The sequence below is a fragment of the Neomonachus schauinslandi genome, chromosome 3 (genome assembly GCF_002201575.2).
Source record: "Neomonachus schauinslandi chromosome 3, ASM220157v2, whole genome shotgun sequence".
In the NCBI taxonomy this organism is placed as follows: domain Eukaryota; kingdom Metazoa; phylum Chordata; class Mammalia; order Carnivora; family Phocidae; genus Neomonachus; species Neomonachus schauinslandi.
In genome coordinates, this window is record NC_058405.1 from 122699497 (window position 1) to 122719716 (window position 20220).

Sequence of the window (20220 nt, forward strand, 5' to 3'; positions counted from 1 at the left end):
AAAAGTTAAAAATAGAGCTACCCTATGACCCAGCAATCGCATTACTGGGTATTTACCCCAAAGATACAGATATAGTGAAAAGAAGAGGCACATGCACCCCAATGTTCATAGCAGCAATGTCTACAGTAGCCAAACTGTAGAAGGAGCTGAGATGCCCTTCAACAGATGAATGGATAAAGAAGATGTGGTTCATATATACAATGGAATATTACTCAGCCATCAGAAAGGATGAATACACACTATTTGCATCGACATGGATGGAACTGGAGGGGATTATGCTAAGTGAAATAAGTCAAGCAGAGAAAGACCATTATCATATGGTTTCACTCATATGTGGAACACAAGGAATAGCACGGAGGACATTAGGGGAAGGAAGGGAAAACTGAAGAGGGGGAAATCAGAGGGGGAGATGAACCATGAGAGACTATGGACTCTGGGAAACAATCTGAGGGTTTCAGAGGGGGGAGGGGAGTGGGATGGGGTAACCCAGTGATGGGTATTAAGGAGGGCATGTGTTGTAATGAGCACTGGGTGTTACATGCAAATAATGAATCATGGAACACTACATCAAAAACTAATGATGTACTGTATGGTGACTAACATAACATAATTAAAAAAATTTTTTTTAAAGTCCCCAATATTAAGGCCATGTGAAATACATGTTAATGATATTGATATTGGTTTATTTTTTAATTTATTTTTAAAGATTTTATTTATTTATTTGAGAGAGAGGGAGCGAGAATGAGTGGGGGAGGAGGAGCAAAGGGAGAGGGAGAAGCAGACTCTCAGCTGACTGGGGAGCCTGATGTGGGGCTGGATCCCACGACCTTGGGATCATGACCTGAGCTGAAGGCAGACGCTTAACCCACTGAGCCACCCAAGCGCACCTGCCCCAGTCTCTCCTGCATCTCTTCCTTCATCACGTCTCCTCACACTCCAAAAGCTGAGGGGTTAAAACCAGCACTGGGCCTTCAGGATTCCTAACCTCTGTGTTAAAGTCTCCACTGGAATTGGTCAATAGTCCATACCGTATTAGTTGTTAAATGTCTTAATATCAGCTCTGTATATAGATGTATGTTTACAGAATTATCTGCATACTGTGAATTGTCTGATGAAGAATTATCTGCAACAGGATCATTTAGGTTACTTGTCAAAAATGCAGATGCTTGGGTCCCACACACTGGACCCACTGCATCTCTGATAGGGGGGCCAGGATATGTATTGTTAACTATCCCCCTGGTGATTCTAGAATATCATATCAAATATAGTCTGTATTTTCTGGCATAGAGCAAATCTGTCTATATTACATCTAGAGACCAAGTTCTTTGAAGGGAGGGTCCTAAGGACTAACACTCTTGATATCCACCACTATGCTTAGTGCTGCTGAAAGACAATAAAGAGAAGGAACCACTGATTCAGAAGTGCATACTGAATGGATAAGTTAGATTTGATGATGATATATGTTGATGCTGATGGCAATGGCTAATCCTGGTGAGTGCTTACCATATACCAGAAGTACATGTACCTTAGATGCATCATCAAATTGGATCTCAATAATCCTAAAAGTTACTGTTATTATCTCCATTTTATGGCAAAGAAACGGAGACTCAAGATCTCATCATTGGGGCGCCTGGGTGGCTCAGCCGTTAAGCATCTGCCTTCGGCTCGGGTCATGATGCCAGGGTCCTGGGATCGAGCCCAGCATCGGGCTCCCTGCTCAGCGGGAAGCCTGCTTCTCCCTCTCCCACTCCCCCTGTTTGTGTTCCTGCTCTCACTGTGTCTCTCTCCGTCAAATAAACAAATAAAATCTTTAAAAAAAAAAAAAAGATCTCATCATTGAAGGGAAACAGACTCCAAGCTTGGTCTGTCTGACTCCAAAACCTGTACTCTCTCTTATTCACTAAGCCATACTGGTTCTTAGATTAGAAAACAATTCTACAGATAACGTATAAATTCTTTGGAATTCATCTCTTCAATTTGCGTTTGTTTCTAATTTATTTGTTGTATTTGTCATATACATGGAAGGGAGGTAGGCAAGGAAGAGGAGATAGTAGGAGCTATACTCTCTGACTTGCAAGAACCAAGGTGGAGGACACTGAATATAGAAAGTAGAAAGTATAGGGGTGCCTGGGTGGCCAGTCTGTTGAGCATCTGACTTGATTTCAGCTCAGATCATGATCTCAGGGTGGTGAGACTGAGCCCCGAGTTGGGCTCCACACTGGGCATGGAGCCTGCTTAAGATTCTCTCTCTCTCTCTGCCCCTCTGCTTCTCCCCCTTCTCTTTCTTCTCTAAAAAAAAAAAAAAAAAAGTAGAAGGTATATATAAATATTCTTCAATATTTAGCAGGTATTGGAAAACTTTTAGCTAAATAAAAAGAAAATAGTAAAGTACTAACTGAAAAAAAGTTAGAACATTGCAGCTGTCAGATTTTGAGGTTATAGCTAGAAATTGAGCAATAAGGAAAGGGAGTCAAGATGAGAACTCATTGTTGAGAAATAATGAGGGCAATTGCGATTTTAGAAAGGTCATCAGGGGACCAGCTGATGCCTGGACCTGACAATGAGCGAGATAGGCAGTCTGGACATGGAGAAATTAAGGCAGCTTATAGGAGGGGGTGGGTTGCACGTAGAAATAAAGAATGAGTTTTATATGCATTCAGGTTTGTTTTGACGTATTCTGCCCAGAAGCTGGGATTAATGAGCACACAGAGTGTTATAATTTCATTCTGGTTAAAGCATCCTTATGCACTGAGCTTAATGAAGAAAGGCTAATTAACATCTTTTGAGCATAAGAGGAAAAAAAGAATATACATCAGAATTGTCTTTTCAAGGCAAAACAAACACAAAATCAAAATCTGGATAAATGGAATCAGAGTGCTTATTCAGACTTCAATATATCAATCCTGGTGCTTTTCCTTAAATACAGATAACTTTCTAATCATGCTTGATTCATTCATGACATATGGGGAAAACTAGATTTTCTTCTTACTGGGATCTGGGCAAAATCCCCACTTCTCATCTCGTTCATATCGGCTGGTCGTGGCACACCACAGTAAGTGGCCTTCCTGGATGCATTCATGATGCCACTGTCGGTTATACTGGAAGGGAAACATGCATGGTGTCCCGTGGGCGTTCCCTTTGATTGTGTACAAATCTAGGAGAAAAAGGCAAAGTCAAATAAGCATTATGTCAGCTTTGTCTTTGGAAACTGTCATATAGTGAATGTGTTTTTTATTGACTGAGAACCTACGATGCATAAGGCCCTCGCTATCCCACAGAGAATCCTCAGGGCCTCACTGTAGGCAGTGTGTGCGAAGGTACAAGGGTAAGTGCTGGCTTCAGAGCACGTGCTGATAAGCGGCTTGTTTACCTATTTTCTACCTGGTTATTTACAATGGTGCCCCACCACCGTAGCACACATATTTGTCAGTGGCTGAGAAGGAAAATTAAATGAAGATCTATTTTAAAATACCTTCTCACCCCCAAATACATCAGGGATCACCATCTGAACCTCAAGAATTGTATAGGCATTTATGAATTCATTCATTCAACAGATATTTATTGGGCATTTAATGTGCCCAGCACTGGGGATGTACTAGAGAGCAAATTGCAAATGTTCCCTTTCATAGGGAGCTTCTGTTCTAGGGGGAAGTGTACAAGTAAACATATAATTTCAGATAGTGATAAGTGCCATGAAGAAAAACAAAGCAAGGCAGGAAGATAGTGTGTGTGTTTGAAGGATGGAGGAGCACTATTGTGGAGAGGGTTGTCAATGAAGGCCTCTCTGAATAAGAACGGGGTGAGGTCAAGATGCAAGTCTTTGCAAAAGAGTTGTTCTGGTGGGCGGGACAGCAAATAAGAAGGGCCTGTGACAAGAGTGTGTGGGGGGTGTGAAAGGGGAAGCACAAAGAGGTGCAAAAGGAAGTGGGATTGGGGACGTACTGGAGCATCAGCTCACAGAGGGCCGGCTCTGCCGCATTATGGATTTTGGCCTTTGCTGTGAGGGTGGTGGGAAGTCAGTAGTGAGTTTTGAATGGGAAAATGACATGATCAGATTTCCATTTTTAAAGACTAACTCAGGGTGCAGTGTGGCAAACCGAACCGACACAGGGAGAGGGGAAAATAGGATGACTAGCTAGGAGGCCTCTACTGTGAGGAGGTGGCCTGTCGGCTGCTTTCTCAGAGTATTTCAATAATCGGGTATCCTCGGCCTTAAGCATGACTCAGCGGGGCGGGGGGGGGCTTTCAGTGGTGAGGGCGGATCTGGGCCACCCTCAGTTAAGGGGGTCTTGGAGCAGAAAGGCCAGCTGTGGAGGTTTTCACTCCCTCGCCACAGTTTGCAAGGCTAGATTGAGCACACACCACATTGCCAGCCCTGGAGGTTTGGCGGTTTAGGAATTACAGGTATTTCAGGATACATCCCCCTGTTCCAGTCTTCTACTCAGTCTTCCCCTGAGTGTGTAGGAACGTGGGTATAAGGCTAAAAAATTAACATAAAGCAAAATATTAAGTTCTTCCTTAGAATCGAAGACTATTCAGAGTGCTGGCTTGCAACACTTGCTTATTGTAGTGAGTCCTGAAAATGGCTTGCTCTTGGCCCTCTTTATTTGGTTTATTGTAGGTACAAAAGAAAATTCTGCTTTGGATCTTAGGAGTCCCTGGCTCTGCTTCCTAGGACTGGTGTAAAGTTCTTAGAAGGATATGCTCTTGTTAAGGCATAATTCTACAGAGCATGAATTCTACAGAGTATGAATGAATGAAGAGAGCTACAGAGAGAAGTCTAAGAGCCAGGTTTGAGGTTTCAGAATTTATACCATGTTCTGTCTTTTTTTTTTTTTCCTGCTCAAAATGCCAAATATTACAGAACTATGGAGAAGGAAAACCTCCACTCCTGAAACCATGCTTTTCCACCCTTTGACACTTGCCAATGGCTTTGACATTGTGGTTTATCTTTAAATGCCTTGTCCACGACCATGATGTGGATGCCAGTGAGGAGGCTTTGAGGTGCTCTGTGGACGCACTCATACATGGGGCTGAGTTTCTACAATAAGAGAAATGGGGGCAGGAGAGGTTCTTCTATTCATCCTGGTAAGTCTTTACTTCATAGACCTTTTCTTCCCACCTTTATTTTCTTTTTCTCTCCTAGCCTTCCATTCTTCCTCCTCCTTTCCATTGATTCCCAGAGTTATTTAAGTGTTTTCTCCCCTAATACCTTTAAATTCCAAGTTTTGCTTCTTTAGGAGAATGTAGAAAGCTCATTCCAAGACTCCAATAATCCTTTTATAATAAGCGAGTAAGCAACTAAAATGTGTTTAGCAGACATCCCTTGAGACTCTAGGTGCTGTCATATAATTCACAAAACTTTACTTAGGGGCAAACTTTCTAAATATACCCTTTCACGAGTAGTTTTATTTCAATTATTTTTTTTTTTTACCTTTGTGCAGATATTCACAAATGCTTCCACCATCTGACATATAGGAAATCCACTTGTGAAGATATTTCCATGAGGCCACAAGCATGTTGTTGTGGTTCACCTGGACCGTGTACTTGAGAGGGCCAGTGAGCATGTTCCTGTTACAGAGCCATCTCAAGGAAATGTGAGTGGAATCACACTCGTATATGCTCAATGGCTGCTCTGGATTAGATAAATTCAGGCCTAGGCAGCCACTGCCTCCTATGTTAAAGAGGCGGTGGTTTGAAACCCATTTCCACAGCATGTGCTTGTTCGGTGGTTTGCAGTTCTCCAGGGTCAGTACAGATTTGCCTGCTTGAATGCATTTCTTGAGGCTTTCACTCTGGATAATGAATATTCCTTTATCTGAAACAACAAAAAAGAAAATGTGGCATGCAACTTTCATGTATCATTAACTAGTGTCATGAGGATCCCAGTGTACATGTCTATATGCTGTCATGTGTCACAATTTACAGTCATTTTGAACAGATCTGGAGTTGATGGATGGGTCCACCCGAAGAGCTTTATTTGCACAAAACAGAGGGGTTTCTTGGGAAACAAAATGGACTTGTTGGAACTAATGGGGAAGTGATCTAAGACCTCCATGGACATACAGTTGCAAAGGCTGCCTGTTGACCCACAGGGAGCGGTATTATGGTGAAGAAGCTCGCCACAGCTGGATAGAGAGCAGGGATTGGTAATAATACCCAGGGCTAAAAGGGAGGGACATTGTATGCCCAGAGGTATGGTGACCCTTTGGTTTTCTTCAGGCAAATGCCTGAATATTAGAAACCTACCAGCTGAACCAAGGGTCACTGAAATGGAAAGTTCTACCATCAGATTCCTATAGAAAAACAAAGTGTATAAGTGAAGTGCTGTTTTGTGTCTTGATACAAGGTGCGATGCTGGTGGGAAAAAAAGCTTCTCCACATTGGTTCTCAGTGCTGGCTCCGTGCGGAGTAAAAAAGTGGGGACATTTGCTCTGGGGATGGCCTCTTCACGAGAGCAGCCTCGTTGGGTGGGACCAGCAATAGATGGATGCCCAGGACACTGGCTCAGACCCGGCACCACGTGTAGATACATGAGGGATGGTAGAGGACTATGGCAGTGGCCAAGCCACTCAGGCCACAGAGAGATGTGGAGAAAGTAGGCTTTTGTGATACACTTCTGAGCCTCTAACCTCTGGAGCCGGCAGAAGAGATTTCGGTGAATTTCCTGTGGAAAAGCTGGTGGGGCCCAGCCAGGGCATGGGTGTTAGCTACCTGCCCGCTATCGGACTATCTCTCAAGTCACTGGTCTGGAAAACACCTGTTATACAATTATGAATGTGTCCTCTCACAGGTTTTTTGGAGGTAGAAATCATGTCTAATTTCTTCAGTCTAAGCACGGAATGAACCGAGTACATTATAGAAGTTCAGTAAATGCTTGATATTGATTAAATGTGCTGACGCTGCACAGTCCTGCCTGCAGAGGTTGGAAGGCCTGGGGTTCCTGAGCTTCTCACCTCAAAATGTCTGGTCAAGGTCCAAGAGCTCTTTTGTTCACTCATTAGGTAGGCTCCCTTCTTATATTTTACCTCCTCTCCATTCTTTAAAAAGCTGAAGGAACCTTATCAGCTTTCCTTAAAATGGCTGTGGTTTAGGGCAAGTTGTGTTGGGTGGTGGGGGCATAGAATGACAGGCGGAGGCCTTCTGGAGATTTGGGACAGTGCAGGACAAGCCTCCTTGTGCATCAGTGCATGGGGACAATGTTTCATTTTGGTAAAAGTTCTTTTGTTTTTTCCAAAGTTACTCAGGCCAAGAACTGATTTACTGTAACCAAAATCACTGATGACATTGTTAAAAAAAAGATTGTCAATGTATTAATTAAAGCTATACCTCATTTAATAATTGATAACTTTACTCATAACCATATATTTGGGGAGTTGAATTAGTTGTCAGAAAATTGCTTTGATCATCATATATCAGAGCAAAAGAGAAGCGAGTGTGTGTTTGGGCAGGGGAAGAGAATGAATGGTTTTAGGGAGATTTCATTTAGATCAGGAGATTTGTTTTCCTAATGAAGATGATGTCTATATGGTTATTAGTAATAGTCGTTCAAGATCAAATCTACCCCTTGCCAATGTGATGTGGACTCTGATAATTAACCTTCTCTCCAGCTCTCCTTTTCACCTTTTCATGCCTGGGTAGAAGGTTAACCTTAATTTCTGTTGTAATCTACTAATTACTTTCTAGCTAGCCCAGAGTTTCATTAATTTTTCACTAAAGAATAATTATTTTACTATAACTGTTCTGTAGGTTAGCTTCTATCTCAAATACATGTTCAAATATAGCCACCTACTTACTGGCTGGATCTCAGCCCCGTGGGCCTCAGTTTATACACCTAAGATGGGTAGACAGACGAGGGGTTGAGGACTCTCAATCAGGCAGACTGGTCTGGAATTTGGGGCAAATTTTTAATCTCAATGAGCCTCGCCTTTCCCTTTTGAACTGGGAGCATATGTGATACTGATCTCACAGGGATACTAAAAGTATTCCATTAAATAACCCATGCAAAGCACATCATACACCACCTTGGCATAGGAAGACTTCAGCAAGTCGATGTTATTATTACTATCATCCCTTTGGCTTCCCAATTCTTGGTCTGCAGAGGCAACATAAATCTGATTGAACACCTGGAGAGTGCTAACTTGAGCATCCCCAAAGGCTTCTCTTCTATCATTACCAGAAAAATTCATTTTTACTCTAGCTTTTGCAGCACACAGTGTGTGTAGACTTTTTAAAAAATCCTGAAGTCACCTTTTATGGAGGAAAAATACTCTTCAAAAGCCAGATAACAAAATTCTTGTCTTGTTTGTTCAAATATGTGAGCAATCATGAATTAAGAGTCCTCATCTGTTCATCTTCCACACTAGTATCTACCTGTGAAGTCTATACTGCAGCTCTCTGATAAGAAAGAGAAAAACACATGATGTTGACATGCAGTGTATGGATGAGTGAATGGATGGTCTGTAAGTCAACACTGAAATTATATATCACTAAAATTTTGGGTGAATAAATAATGTTTTTAAATATTCAAATTATTAAGTGTTACGAGAAAAGGAGTGGTGGGATCAGAACTTCTGGAGTTACACCAGTGATCATAAAAATACCCTTCTGAAGCAGAATATATTTGACAAACTTAATCCCATGCTGCTCACCTTTGGGGTGTTATTTTTTCATGCCCAGCTGCCTTTAGAATGTAGCTTTTGGAAAAGTTCCTCAGAATGTATCATAAACAAGTAGCTCTGGCTTAACAATAACAATAAATATGCCATCTCCAAAAGAATACTAGGCCATATGAAGCTAAAAAATGACCCAATCCCATTTTCCCATTAAACTATAATAGAATCTGGTCCTGGCACCATTAATAAAAATTCACTGAAGAGAAAACAACTGCTTTCAAATAGACTATGAGGAGACCCAATACAGGTATCAATATTCTGATTATTGTTATATGCATATATGGGTTGTCTGTAACAAGAACATAATGTGGAAAAAGGCCACCAATCCCTAGTGTCTATAGTCAGGTTTTGAAAGGATGAAAATCAAATGTGGGAGGAATCAAGATTGATTATATATGTCAAGGACATCAGTTCTGCTTGAACACTGATTAAGTGATTAATGAAGGACTGCCAGAATTACTAAATCTCTTTGCAGTAAAATGTTATTATACTTCCCTTCATAATTATAAGTTTAAGAGGAAAGAAAGGATTGATTTACTAGAAGTAACTTATAAGCTAACTTTTATCCTTTTTGCGGGGGTGGGGGTAGGGGATAAAATCCACAGAAGACAGTGGTTCTACTTTCTACTTCTGGGTTCTTCTGAGGAGGAGATCATTTTAGACCCACCCTTTGGCCCCACAGGATAACATGTACTTTTTTTTTTTTTAAGATTTTATTTATTTATTTGACAGAGAGAGACACAGCGAGAGAGGGAACACAAGCAGGGGGAGTGGGAGAAGGAGAAGCAGGATTCCCGCTGAGCAGGGAGCTCGACGTGGGGCTCGATCCCAGGACCCTGGGATCATGACCTGAGCCAAAGGCAGACACCTAACGACTAAGCCACCCAGGTGCCCCTAACATGTATTTTTCTAAGAAATGGGAGGAGAATTCTTCCTTGATCAAATGTGGAACTTAGGTTTAAGGTAATTCTTTTATGACTGCATGTAGAATATTACTACATTCCACAAGTATTCATTGAGTGCTAACCATGTGGTAGGCACCAGAGACCAGAGACAGAGAGAGGAATTATTTGCCTAAATATCTGTCCCATAAAAGTATATCTATTTCTTCTGAAATCATGAGAATTCTAGTTAAAGAAAAGAAAGGAGTTCCATCAATTTCAAAGAAAACATTATAACTACATTTAAAATAACCCTTAAAGCAAGTGATGAAAAACAAAAGAAAATAGCCCAGAATTTAAGACACTTGACTGGATCCTCAATTAGTGTCATATGTGAGGTGGACATGGGTCCTCAGTGTCCTCGGATCATTCTGAGTGGGGAGAGTGTGTGTGGTTGCATGCACTTGCCCACTTTCCAGGGAGGAGACAGAGAACAGACTGGAAGGAATTAGGCCATTTGGAGGAGACTAACTTTACCCATAAACCCGAACCATGAACTTTAGAGCTGGTGAGACTATAAAGGTTATTTCACTGAATCATTCTTTTACATTTTTTTCCAAATCCATTTTGTCTCTGAAGTTTAATATCCATGTGCTCAGTGAGGACAATATAGGTCTAGTTCTAGCTTTATTTACATACATTAATTGATAACATATAAAGAAGAAAATAAACTGCTGCAGATTGTTGCCAAAAATTTGAAGTAGGAGACTTAAAATTTCAAACAAACATTTTTTCAGTCCCTAGTATGGTATGTGTTAGGAACCCTGCAGAAAGAAGGATATGTATGTCATAGTGTTTGCGCTTAAGGAATTGCTGTTAACCCTGGGAGTATATCATGAAATGTACAGAAAGAATTATAACTTAACGCTGAAGTATATTTTGATGTCAGAGGTATAAATAAACATATTGAGGTAAAAGCCAGGGCTAGGAGGGGTAATTTGGCTTTTCAGAGAAATCTCTCTCTCTTTCTCTCTGTCTCACACACACACACGCACACACACACATTTTCATTTAACAGTCATTTATTAGTGACCTAACTTTTGTCACACACAGAGGCACATTGGTGAACTAGCCAAGCAAGATGCCTGTTTTCATTGCAGAAAGAGAGAAAGAGAGAGTTCAGAATAGTGGAGGAGGTCTATAGGTGCACAGCTGGGGAGGTGGGCAAGGAGGCATTCTGGGCAGAGCGAATATCACCAAATCTCAGAAGTGACAAAAATAATCAGCTCCAGGGTGATGAGAGTCCACCTATATAAAAGACTTTGGTGGTTATACAATATAAAATTAGGTCATTAGGTTTGAGGTCATTTTATGACGAAGTTGAATTTTATTCAAAAATTTGTCTATTATTCTTCAGATGAGAGGGAGAGAGCTTTGGGAATAAGAGAAGGCATGACTGAGGCTCTGGTGTAGATGAACTGGCATGGTGACTCATTGAACAGAAGCATTTACTGAGCACTTACTGTGTGCCCAGCATTGTTTTAGGTGCTAAGAATATAGGTGTGAGACAAATGTCCAAGTTCCTGGCCTGGAGGAGTTCTCATCCTTAGGTGGGATGAGACAGTCCACCAAGGAGCTGGAGCACAGTCTGGGGATTATTGCTACGATCCAGTGAGGGGACAGAAGGCCTCAATTCAGCTGGGTGTGGTGAGAAAGGAAAGGAGGGAATGGTGAGGCTCCAGTCACTAGAAAGAGAATTCAAAGGGGGAAGAAATGACAAGATTTAGTGATCAATGGAACATGAGGTTTCTGGAAAAGGTAATTGCAATGATTTGTTTTCTGGTTTCAGCTGTTCAGTTGGCTGGCAAATGCCTGCCAATTCCTATGATACCATGAGGTTGGAGTCTAAAGCCTGGGGCTACTATTACAGTCTGATCCGTCCGTTTGAACGGGGCTGACTGTAGGTACCTGTAGGACATTTCCCTTGACGGCCCCACTACTTCACTTTCGGCACCCCTTCTGATCACCTCCACCTGCCTTGGGGTGCCTCCGTCCGCTTTAGACAGCTCTTCTCTTAGAAATGGGTGGAGATTTGAAGTGGTAAGTGAGTAAGATAAGGTTTGAAGCATTAAGACGTCATTGAGGTTTCTGTACTTTTCACGGAAAAACACTTGAAACAAGCAATAAAACAATTCCTAAAGAAATGCTCTTTTTATGGTGGATTTTAGGCAAGCAAAGGGCTTTCTGGTATTTAAAAAATTCCATTATGGTGGTGGCCACCTAATCCAACTCTGTGCTCCTCCATATTAAGGGAAGAGGAAGGAAAAGTTCACATACACGGTTCACATCAAGTGCAATGCTTAAGAAAGCTATTAGGAAGCCACAGCTTGCCAAATACAATCCAGTTTCAATCTCCCACCCCATTTCCCTGGATTTAAAGCTCTTCTCCTCAGGGCGCCTGGGTGGCTCAGTCGTTAAGCGTCTGCCTTCGGCTCAGGTCATGATCCCGGGGTCCTGGGATCGAGCCCCGCATCGGGCTCCCTGCTCAGCGGGAAGCCTGCTTCTCCCTCTCCCATTCCCCCTGCTTGTGTTCCCTCGCTCGCTGTGTCTCTCTCTGTCAAATAAATAAATAAATAACATCTTTAAAAAAAAATAAAGATCTTCTCCTGTATCCACCCCCACAGCCGGTGCTCAGGCACTCTCTGCCCTGTAGCATCTCCTGAATCTGTCCATTCCTTTATGCTCTGATAGTACAGTAGTCCCTTCCCCACCCTTAGCTTCCATTTTGCTTTCGGCAGTTTCAGTTTACCCAAGGTCAACCATGGTCAGACAGCAGATGATCCCTCTTCTGATGTGTCACCAGAAGGTCGCAGGTAGCCTAATACTATGTTATAATACCTACGGCATTCACCTCACTTCATCTCATCACATAGATATTTTATTATCTCGCATCGGCACAAGAAGGGTGAATACAGTACAACGAGATATTTTGAGCGAGACCACATTCACATAATTTTTATTACAGTATATTATAATTGTTTTATTTCATTATTAGTTACGGTGGTTAATCTCTTACTGTGTCTAATTTATAAATTAAACTTTATCATAAGTATGTATGTATAGGAAAAAACATAGTATATATAGGGTTTGGTACCATCTGCGGTTTCAGGCATCCACTGGGGGTCTCAGAATGTATCCCCCGTGAAAAGAGGGAGACTACTGTATTTCAGTTTGGGCGTGGAAAGGGTCCAGAAGATAGTGGGGTGGGCATTTCTCCCCTGTAACCAACCTGAAGGTGAGCAGTGTCTCTCTTGAGATGTATTGACCTTTTCCAGCAACACAAATTTGGGTTTGTCCTGTGCAGTGAATAGTGGATTCAGATCTGATTGTGTTCCTTACTTAGATTACTCTGTAGCAGGAAAGGATGTTGTAAGCCACTGAATCAAGTTCTGTTCATGGCTGAATGATGCAGAAAATCTGGATTCTTAATATGACTTTCCAAACCAATAAGCAAGGAATTTCTGATGCTTGCAGAACTTGGAAGAACAGTCCCACAGAACAAAGTGAAAAGGGTGCCTGTCCCTTCTGGCCCTCTCTGCATGCATATTTGCATTTTATCCCAAATCATCTGAGATTTGGTGTTTGTCTCTTAATCTGACAGCACCTAACAAAGCCTGTGGCTACCTCTCAGTTGCCTTCTATTAATCAACTAAAATATAAAGTACATTTTAAAATATGTCCTTATCCTGTCGCAGAACTTCCGTTTCTTTATCTGCCCTAGCACTGTCCTTGATTTTGAGCTTTCTTTATTTTCCTGCAGCTTCTGAACCTGGATAATCATCATCTCCACAGGCCTATGGGGTCCCTCTTGCTAAATCTTTTTACGTGTTCTCTCCCTTTTTTTCCTAATCTTTCCAAATCACCACTCCCAGTTCCACGGGGCACACAATACTCTTTCTCACATGCGGGAAACATGAAACCCAGCTAATCAGCTCCACTGGCTCCAGTTTTGTGGGGATTCAAATTGCCTGTTACCAAACCCTGTGTGAAGTGGGTTAACCCTTGTAGACTGTCCTTACCACACCTTGCTTACTCAGATTCCCTCCCGTCCCTTCCTCAGTTAGCAGTAGCTGACCCTTGCAGAAAATCTCATCTCTTCTGAGGTTCTTCACTGTATCTCTCTGTATCTTACCAGTGAATTGATAAGTTGAGTTGAAAACCTTTCTCTTCCTTTTAGCTTTTAGTCTATCCCTCCATCATTTTGTCTTTAACTCAAAAGTACCTAATAGACATGGCCGGTATAAAAATCATTATTCACAGCAGCTCTGTTATCTTTTTATAGACTTGAAAACATACCATATCAGTCACCAGGAAGCCGGGCTACAAAGAGCAAGTTACAGCAAGACACAGTAAGACAGAACACAGTTCAACTTCCCTCTACAAATGCCTGCTTGTTGAAGCCTTGGGGATGTGATTCAAAGACTAGGTCACCAAAACAAATAGAAACAGAAAATAACTCCACCAACAGCCAAAACAACTCTGGAAATGATGTGACATTATTGAACGCAAAACTGTTTACACGAGCTCATCCCTCTCAGGTGCTTTAAGAATATACCCATCTAAGAAAAATATATATTTACTTAACTGGGAGATAGAAATTAACGCAAACACAAAAACAACTATTAATGGTAGATATATTATTAGTTCCTGTACTAGTTTGCTAGGGCTGCAATAACAAAGTACCACAAACGGAGTGACTTCATAGAAATTCACTGTCCCACAGATTTGGAGGCTAGAAGTAAAAAATCAAGGTGTCAGGAGGATTGGCCCCATCTGAGCCTGTGAGAGAAGTATCTGGTCCAGGCTCCCTCCTTGGCTTGTAGATGAGCGTCTTCTCCCTGTGCCTCTTCATATCATCTACTCTTTATGCATATTTCTGTGTTCCAATTTCCCCTTCTTATAAGGACACCAGTCATATTAAATTAGGGCCCACCCTAAGCACCTCATTTTAACTTGATTATCTCCATAAAGGCCCTATCTCCAAGTAAGGTCTCATTCTGAGGTAATGGGGGTTAGGAATTCAACATACAAATTTTGAGGGGGATACAATTCAAACCATAGTAGTCCCCATGCTTCTGATTCAGGCTGGCTCCCTACTTTGCAGGGCCCAGAGTAAGATAAAAATGTGGGTTCCTGCCTGGGGCAGGGAAGTCAAGTCAATCTCCACTTCCCATGAGCCCACAAGGGTTTGCAGCCTCTGTGCCAGCCAGTGTTGGACTCACACTCAGTGCCTGGATTGGGGATAGGTGACAGGCTCCCCACTCAGTCCTCACCAAACACACCTGGTGCTGTCAGCCCAGCGGGGGTAGCCGCTGCCTTGCTCCTCCCTGAGATGCCACTGGTCTCCCACTAGCAGACCCCGGGCCCCCTGTCCTCCAACCTAAACACAACCTGTTAGCACAGTGGATAGAGGGTAGGCGTGGGGAGGCAGCCGCTTAGAACCCATCCAGGGGATCTGGCGGGGTGGGGGTGGGGGTGTGACGCAAGTGGGACTGAGCTTGAACTAGCTTCTAGCTTCTGGCTCATGCTCTGTTGTCCCATGAGACTTCATGCCCAAAGCACAAATTCAGAGATGAAAATTATTAAGAATTGCAAGACCCAAAACCACAGAACATTAAACTCCAAGTGCAATGCCCTGCTGAGCATGGCACTCTGTGTCTTCATGGGCCACATGCCCATGAACCCACCCTGTTCTTACTTGAACAAATCTAACACTATGGAAGAAAGACTGGCAAACTACAGAGCACTTCTTTTACAGCAGAACTGCATGAAGCTGAACAGTAACTGCCTTGGTTTCTCCATCTGCACAATGGGTATAATAATAGCATTGGCTTCACAGGATCGTGATAAGCATTACCTCAGTCACTGTGATCATTCTATAAATGTTAATAAAACAAAAGCAAATCTTAACATCGAACATAGTGCCAAATAAGACAACAATGTTTTTAGTTAGAGAACTACTTTGAATTTCCTCTTATATTTTCATAATTGAAAAGGAAAGTTCTCAAGAGAAGAATGCCAAAAGCCAGAAATAGTAAAACTTTTTTTACTAGCGTATTTCTTTTTCATGCTAACACCTTTTTTTGCATTTATTTTATTACCTGGGAAGCTGAATATATTTTTAGGTTAGCCATTTACTTTTTTTAAATTAAGTTTTCATTTAAATTCCAGTTAGTTAACATTCAGTGTAATATTAGTTTCAGGTGTACAATTTAGTGATTCAACACTTCCATACATCACCCAGTGCCCATCACAACCAGTGACCTCCTTAATCCCCATCACCTATTTCACGCATTCTCCCACTCACCTCCCCTCTGGTAACCATCAGCTTGTTCTCTATAGTTAAGAGTCTGCTTCTTTGTTTGTCTCACTCTTTTTTTTTTTTCTTTACTCATTTGTTTTTTTCCTTAAATTCCACATATAAGTGAAATCATATGATATTTTTCTTTCCCTGACTGACTTATTTCACTTAGCATAGTAGCATATTTCTTTGGAACTGTAGTAATCTGGAAAGTATCATAAATTAAAAAGTCATGTGGCCACACATGAAAGCAGAAACCTCTTGTTTGTTTTGTTTAGCTCTGTATCACAGAATCCAATTTACAGAAATTTTAATAATATTCCTCCATTTTTCTTGAGTGGTTTTATAAAATATTTTTCCCTGAATGACTTAGTACAGTGTTTAAAAGGCATTTGTTTGTTTCTTTTATGAACAGTATTTCCTTTCACTCTGAATAATTAAAGAAATATAATTTACGTTCCTAGCTTTGTATTGGAACATCTCCTAAAAGGCTTTCAAGGATAATTTCTACAAGAAAGTGGAGGCAAGGGTCTATAAATGTCTCAACTATATTACTTTGATAGTAATATAGTTCATATGAGGGTTGATAGATCATATGAGGGTTCATCACACAGGGATGAGTTTAGAAGAGGCAAAACAAAGGAATCATTTCTTCAGAAAACTGGATATAAATAAGCAAATTGTTAGGTCAAGGACGGGGAGATGAGGGGACAACTGAGATCTCTGTGTGACTCTACTGTTCTGGTCATTGGCTTGGAACCTGCATTGTGTGGAATCAGTTACTGTAACAACCAACAATAAAAAGAGGTTAGAAGCTTAATGAGAAAAAGTAAAGCACCAGGAAAATTGGAAGTCTATGCTGACTCTCAAAGGCTCGTGAGGAAAACAGCCAGTCAGAGAAGTTGGGATGAGAAAAGTATGAAGTGGAAGAGATTCTGAGAGATGATGATGAAGATGGGAGGAACAGAGTCAGGTGGTGGGAGTGATTGATGACTGGGTAGGACAGCTAAACCAGTATCTGATCAGGCTTGTACTTAAATTCCACATCTCTAGATTAGGAGAATGGCTCGTTGACCAGGGGTGTAGGAATTGCCCAAATCAGTAGCTTTTCTGCTTTATGAAAATATTCACCCTTAACATGTAGACGTACTGGTTTGGAAAAGGAAGAATTGCAGAGCACAAGAGGCTGGCTTCCTGTTCCTCCTGCCACAGAATCAAATCACATGCTCCCATCAAACAACAGGATACAGAGTGAATTATTTTGTGAGGTCATAAGGCTATGGGGGGGGTGTCTTTTGCATTAGTGCTTGAGTGCCTGGTTCGAATTCCCATTTTTCTAGTTCCTATAGGTGCAAACTCTTTAACCTTCTTCATCAGTAAAGAAGGGTATGTATTAATAGTACCTACCTCATTGTGGTAAAGACTCAGTGTGTTAATGTATGTAAAATAGCACACAGTAATCATTCTCCAATTGTTAGTTACTACGAGGAGCAGTCAAGGGAACCACTGTTACCTTTGTATCAGAAATGGAAGCTATGGGGAAATCTCAGGGTCACCTCGTCTCCCCATTCCTGCCTCCAGGTGGTGGCTCTCATCACCCTCCTTCAGAAACCTCTCCCCCATGGCACATGATCTTCGCTTCCTCAACACTGGGGTACACCATCCTGAACCTCTTCCTTACATTCGCAATGACTTTGATGCCAGCAGGCTCCCCGTTCTCCTCTCCACCTCAATGCCTTTAACTTCTGCACAGATGCCCTAATACTCCAACCCAGTGGTTTCTCCACCACAGGTCATGGTTCATGAATGGGTCATGATATCAGTGTAGTGTGTCATAACCCTTGTTACAAGACGAAGTGGAATGGAACAGAGTAGATGAGTAGCAGCACATCGTATTAGGTAATGGTATTTTTTATTTATTTATTTATTTATTTATTTTTAAAAGATTTTATTTATTTAACAGAGAGAGACACAGCGAGAGAGGGAACACAAGCAGGGGGAGTGGGAGAGAGAGAAGCAGGTTTCCCACAGAGCAGGGAGCCCGATGCGGGGCTCGATCCCAGGACCCTGGGATCATGACCTGAGCCAAAGGCAGACGCTTAACAACTGAGCCACCCAGGCACCCCAGGTAATGGTATTTTTTAAATGAAACTTTTGTTTCACACACATATGTCTGTATTGCTGTGGATGATGGGTTCCTCAACTTCCACTGTCCCAAGGACCTTCTTTCACCTGTTCCCCACTTCAGTGACCATGCCTACAACCACACCTTGGACTTGGTCACTATCAAGAAAGGATCCACCTCCAAAACTTGTTATTTCCATTTTATAACCACTGTCCCTCCTCTTCTGCCATTTCTTCTATGTCTTTCACTGAGTTTATCATGTTTAATTTTCTTCTTTTTTAACCCATATTTCTTGAATCCAAACTTTCTGCTTCTCAGTATTCCTGCTGTGACTGACTTAGCCCAGATCATCAATGTCTTTCTTCATGAGAGTCGATTTAACCTCTCACATGGTCTTTTTGCTGACCTCCATAATTACCCTCTTCAAGTCCCAAACTGACCATGGCATTCCTAAACTTAAAAGTGTGTTCTGGTTCCCTTTTGTCTGAACTCATGAAGCTGTTCTCAGCAGTACCCAGTTCACATCACCCGAATTTATTTTCCTTAAGCAGAGTGCCTCTAACCAAACTCTTCATTTCCTCATCTCTTGCATGCATCCGAATATTGATCTGTCATAACTTCTTGTCCTGCCACAACCCTATTCTGGGGATCTACTCAATCACAGCCCCTGATGGAGCAGATCCATGTGTGCACCTCACACCACTATCGCAGCCTACCGGCCATGGAAGGCCTCTAATTCAAGGGCAGAGTGCAGGGACGAGCCAACATGCTATGACAAGTGTGGCCAGATTCCTCTCCTAGGAAATTAGGCAACTCTTCCAAAGAAGCTGTGGGAGCTACACATGAAAGGTACTGCAAGTAGAAGCAAGAAAAAACCAGTCCATAGAAAGAGAACCAAACAGGGACCAGCAAGCAGCCCCTGACAGAGAGAAACAGAGAAAGCAGTTGCTTTATTTCAGAGGCCAGTTCTCAGTTTGCAGGAGGCCTGGCTGCACAGGAGAGCCTGTCCTTGGGTCCCCCTTGAGGTCCTAGTGCCCTCATATCTAGCCTCACGTTTGCCTGAGTGACCTTCCGTGGGCCCTCTTTCTTCCACCCAAAAGAGCTTAGACTAGAACTTTCAGCCTATTGCCCAACATGTGATTCTGTGCCTCTGTGCTTTCCCCCAGAATGTTCTATCTCCTTTCTACTTATCTTCTAGGAAAATAAATGCCCTTTTGTAATCCACAGCCCCTCAGGCCAGTACCTTCTGAGTATGCCTTTAGAACTTCACTCATTCCTTGTGATCTTAACATCTACTGCACTGTTTCGTAATTTTTTGTGTTTCTGTGTCTGTCTCTGGACTCTCAGCCTCTTGAGGACATATCCTACTCATATTTTTATCTTCCCAATCTGGGAGTAAGTAGCAGATTCCATTGGTTATCCATACAGCCTATCCTGGAGGTCATTTACCTGACAGAGTTCTCATATTTTCTGACTGACTCTCTGTGTCTCCTTGCCTGACAGTGCTCCATGCAGGCCAGAGACCAGGAGATTAGTGCCCCAGGAGGGACCCTCCCTCAGGGAGGAACGGGAGTTGGTGGATGAATACCTCTGTTTCCTGCGCTTCAGTGGGTCCACTGCATTCTTCACAGTCACTGAGAAGGGCTCCTGTGAAATTGAGCCCCTTCCCTGTCTCATTTCCTCACTCTTCCATTGTGTCTTCTAGAATCACCTCCCAAATAAACTACTTGCATCGAACTATTTTCATGCCTGAATAATCTCTGTGCCAACTATGTCAGATTTTCAGATTTGCAAACTGTCACTTGGAATGTACAGGAGGTAGCAGATGGTTTTAACTTCGGAGTGTCCTTGGCCACTAAGAAGAAGGCATTGATTAGGAACTATCTCAGGCCAGGATTTAGGGCTTCTACATATAGTAGGGATTAGCTCCTTAGTGCTAACCGGGGCTCAGAGGCTTACTGGTGCATTTTCTCTGTGTGGCTTGGGTGCAGCTTCTGTCCTATGGGCTGCTGTCCTGTTCTAGATACTAGCACTCAGGCACATTTTAAAATGTAAAGGAAAAAGCACTGTATGGTAAGCTCTTAGTGGAGATGGTTCCTATGAGGGGGTCAGATATATATCCACAGGACCATTTCTTTCTTTCTTTCTTTCTTTCTTTCTTTCTTTCTTTCTTTCTTT

General features: G+C 42.1%; 1 protein-coding gene across 1 annotated transcript in view; it reads right to left on the reverse strand.

Moving 5' to 3' along the window:
- Positions 1–20220, reverse strand: part of PLA2R1 (phospholipase A2 receptor 1) — a 114174-nt gene that overhangs the window by 92091 nt on the left and 1863 nt on the right. The window contains exons 2-3 of the mRNA XM_044913660.1: positions 5435–5818; positions 2990–3154 (exon numbers count right to left, since the gene is read on the reverse strand). Of these exons, the coding sequence (XP_044769595.1) occupies positions 2990–3154; positions 5435–5818 (549 nt within the window). The remainder of the gene's footprint in view (positions 1–2989; positions 3155–5434; positions 5819–20220) is intronic.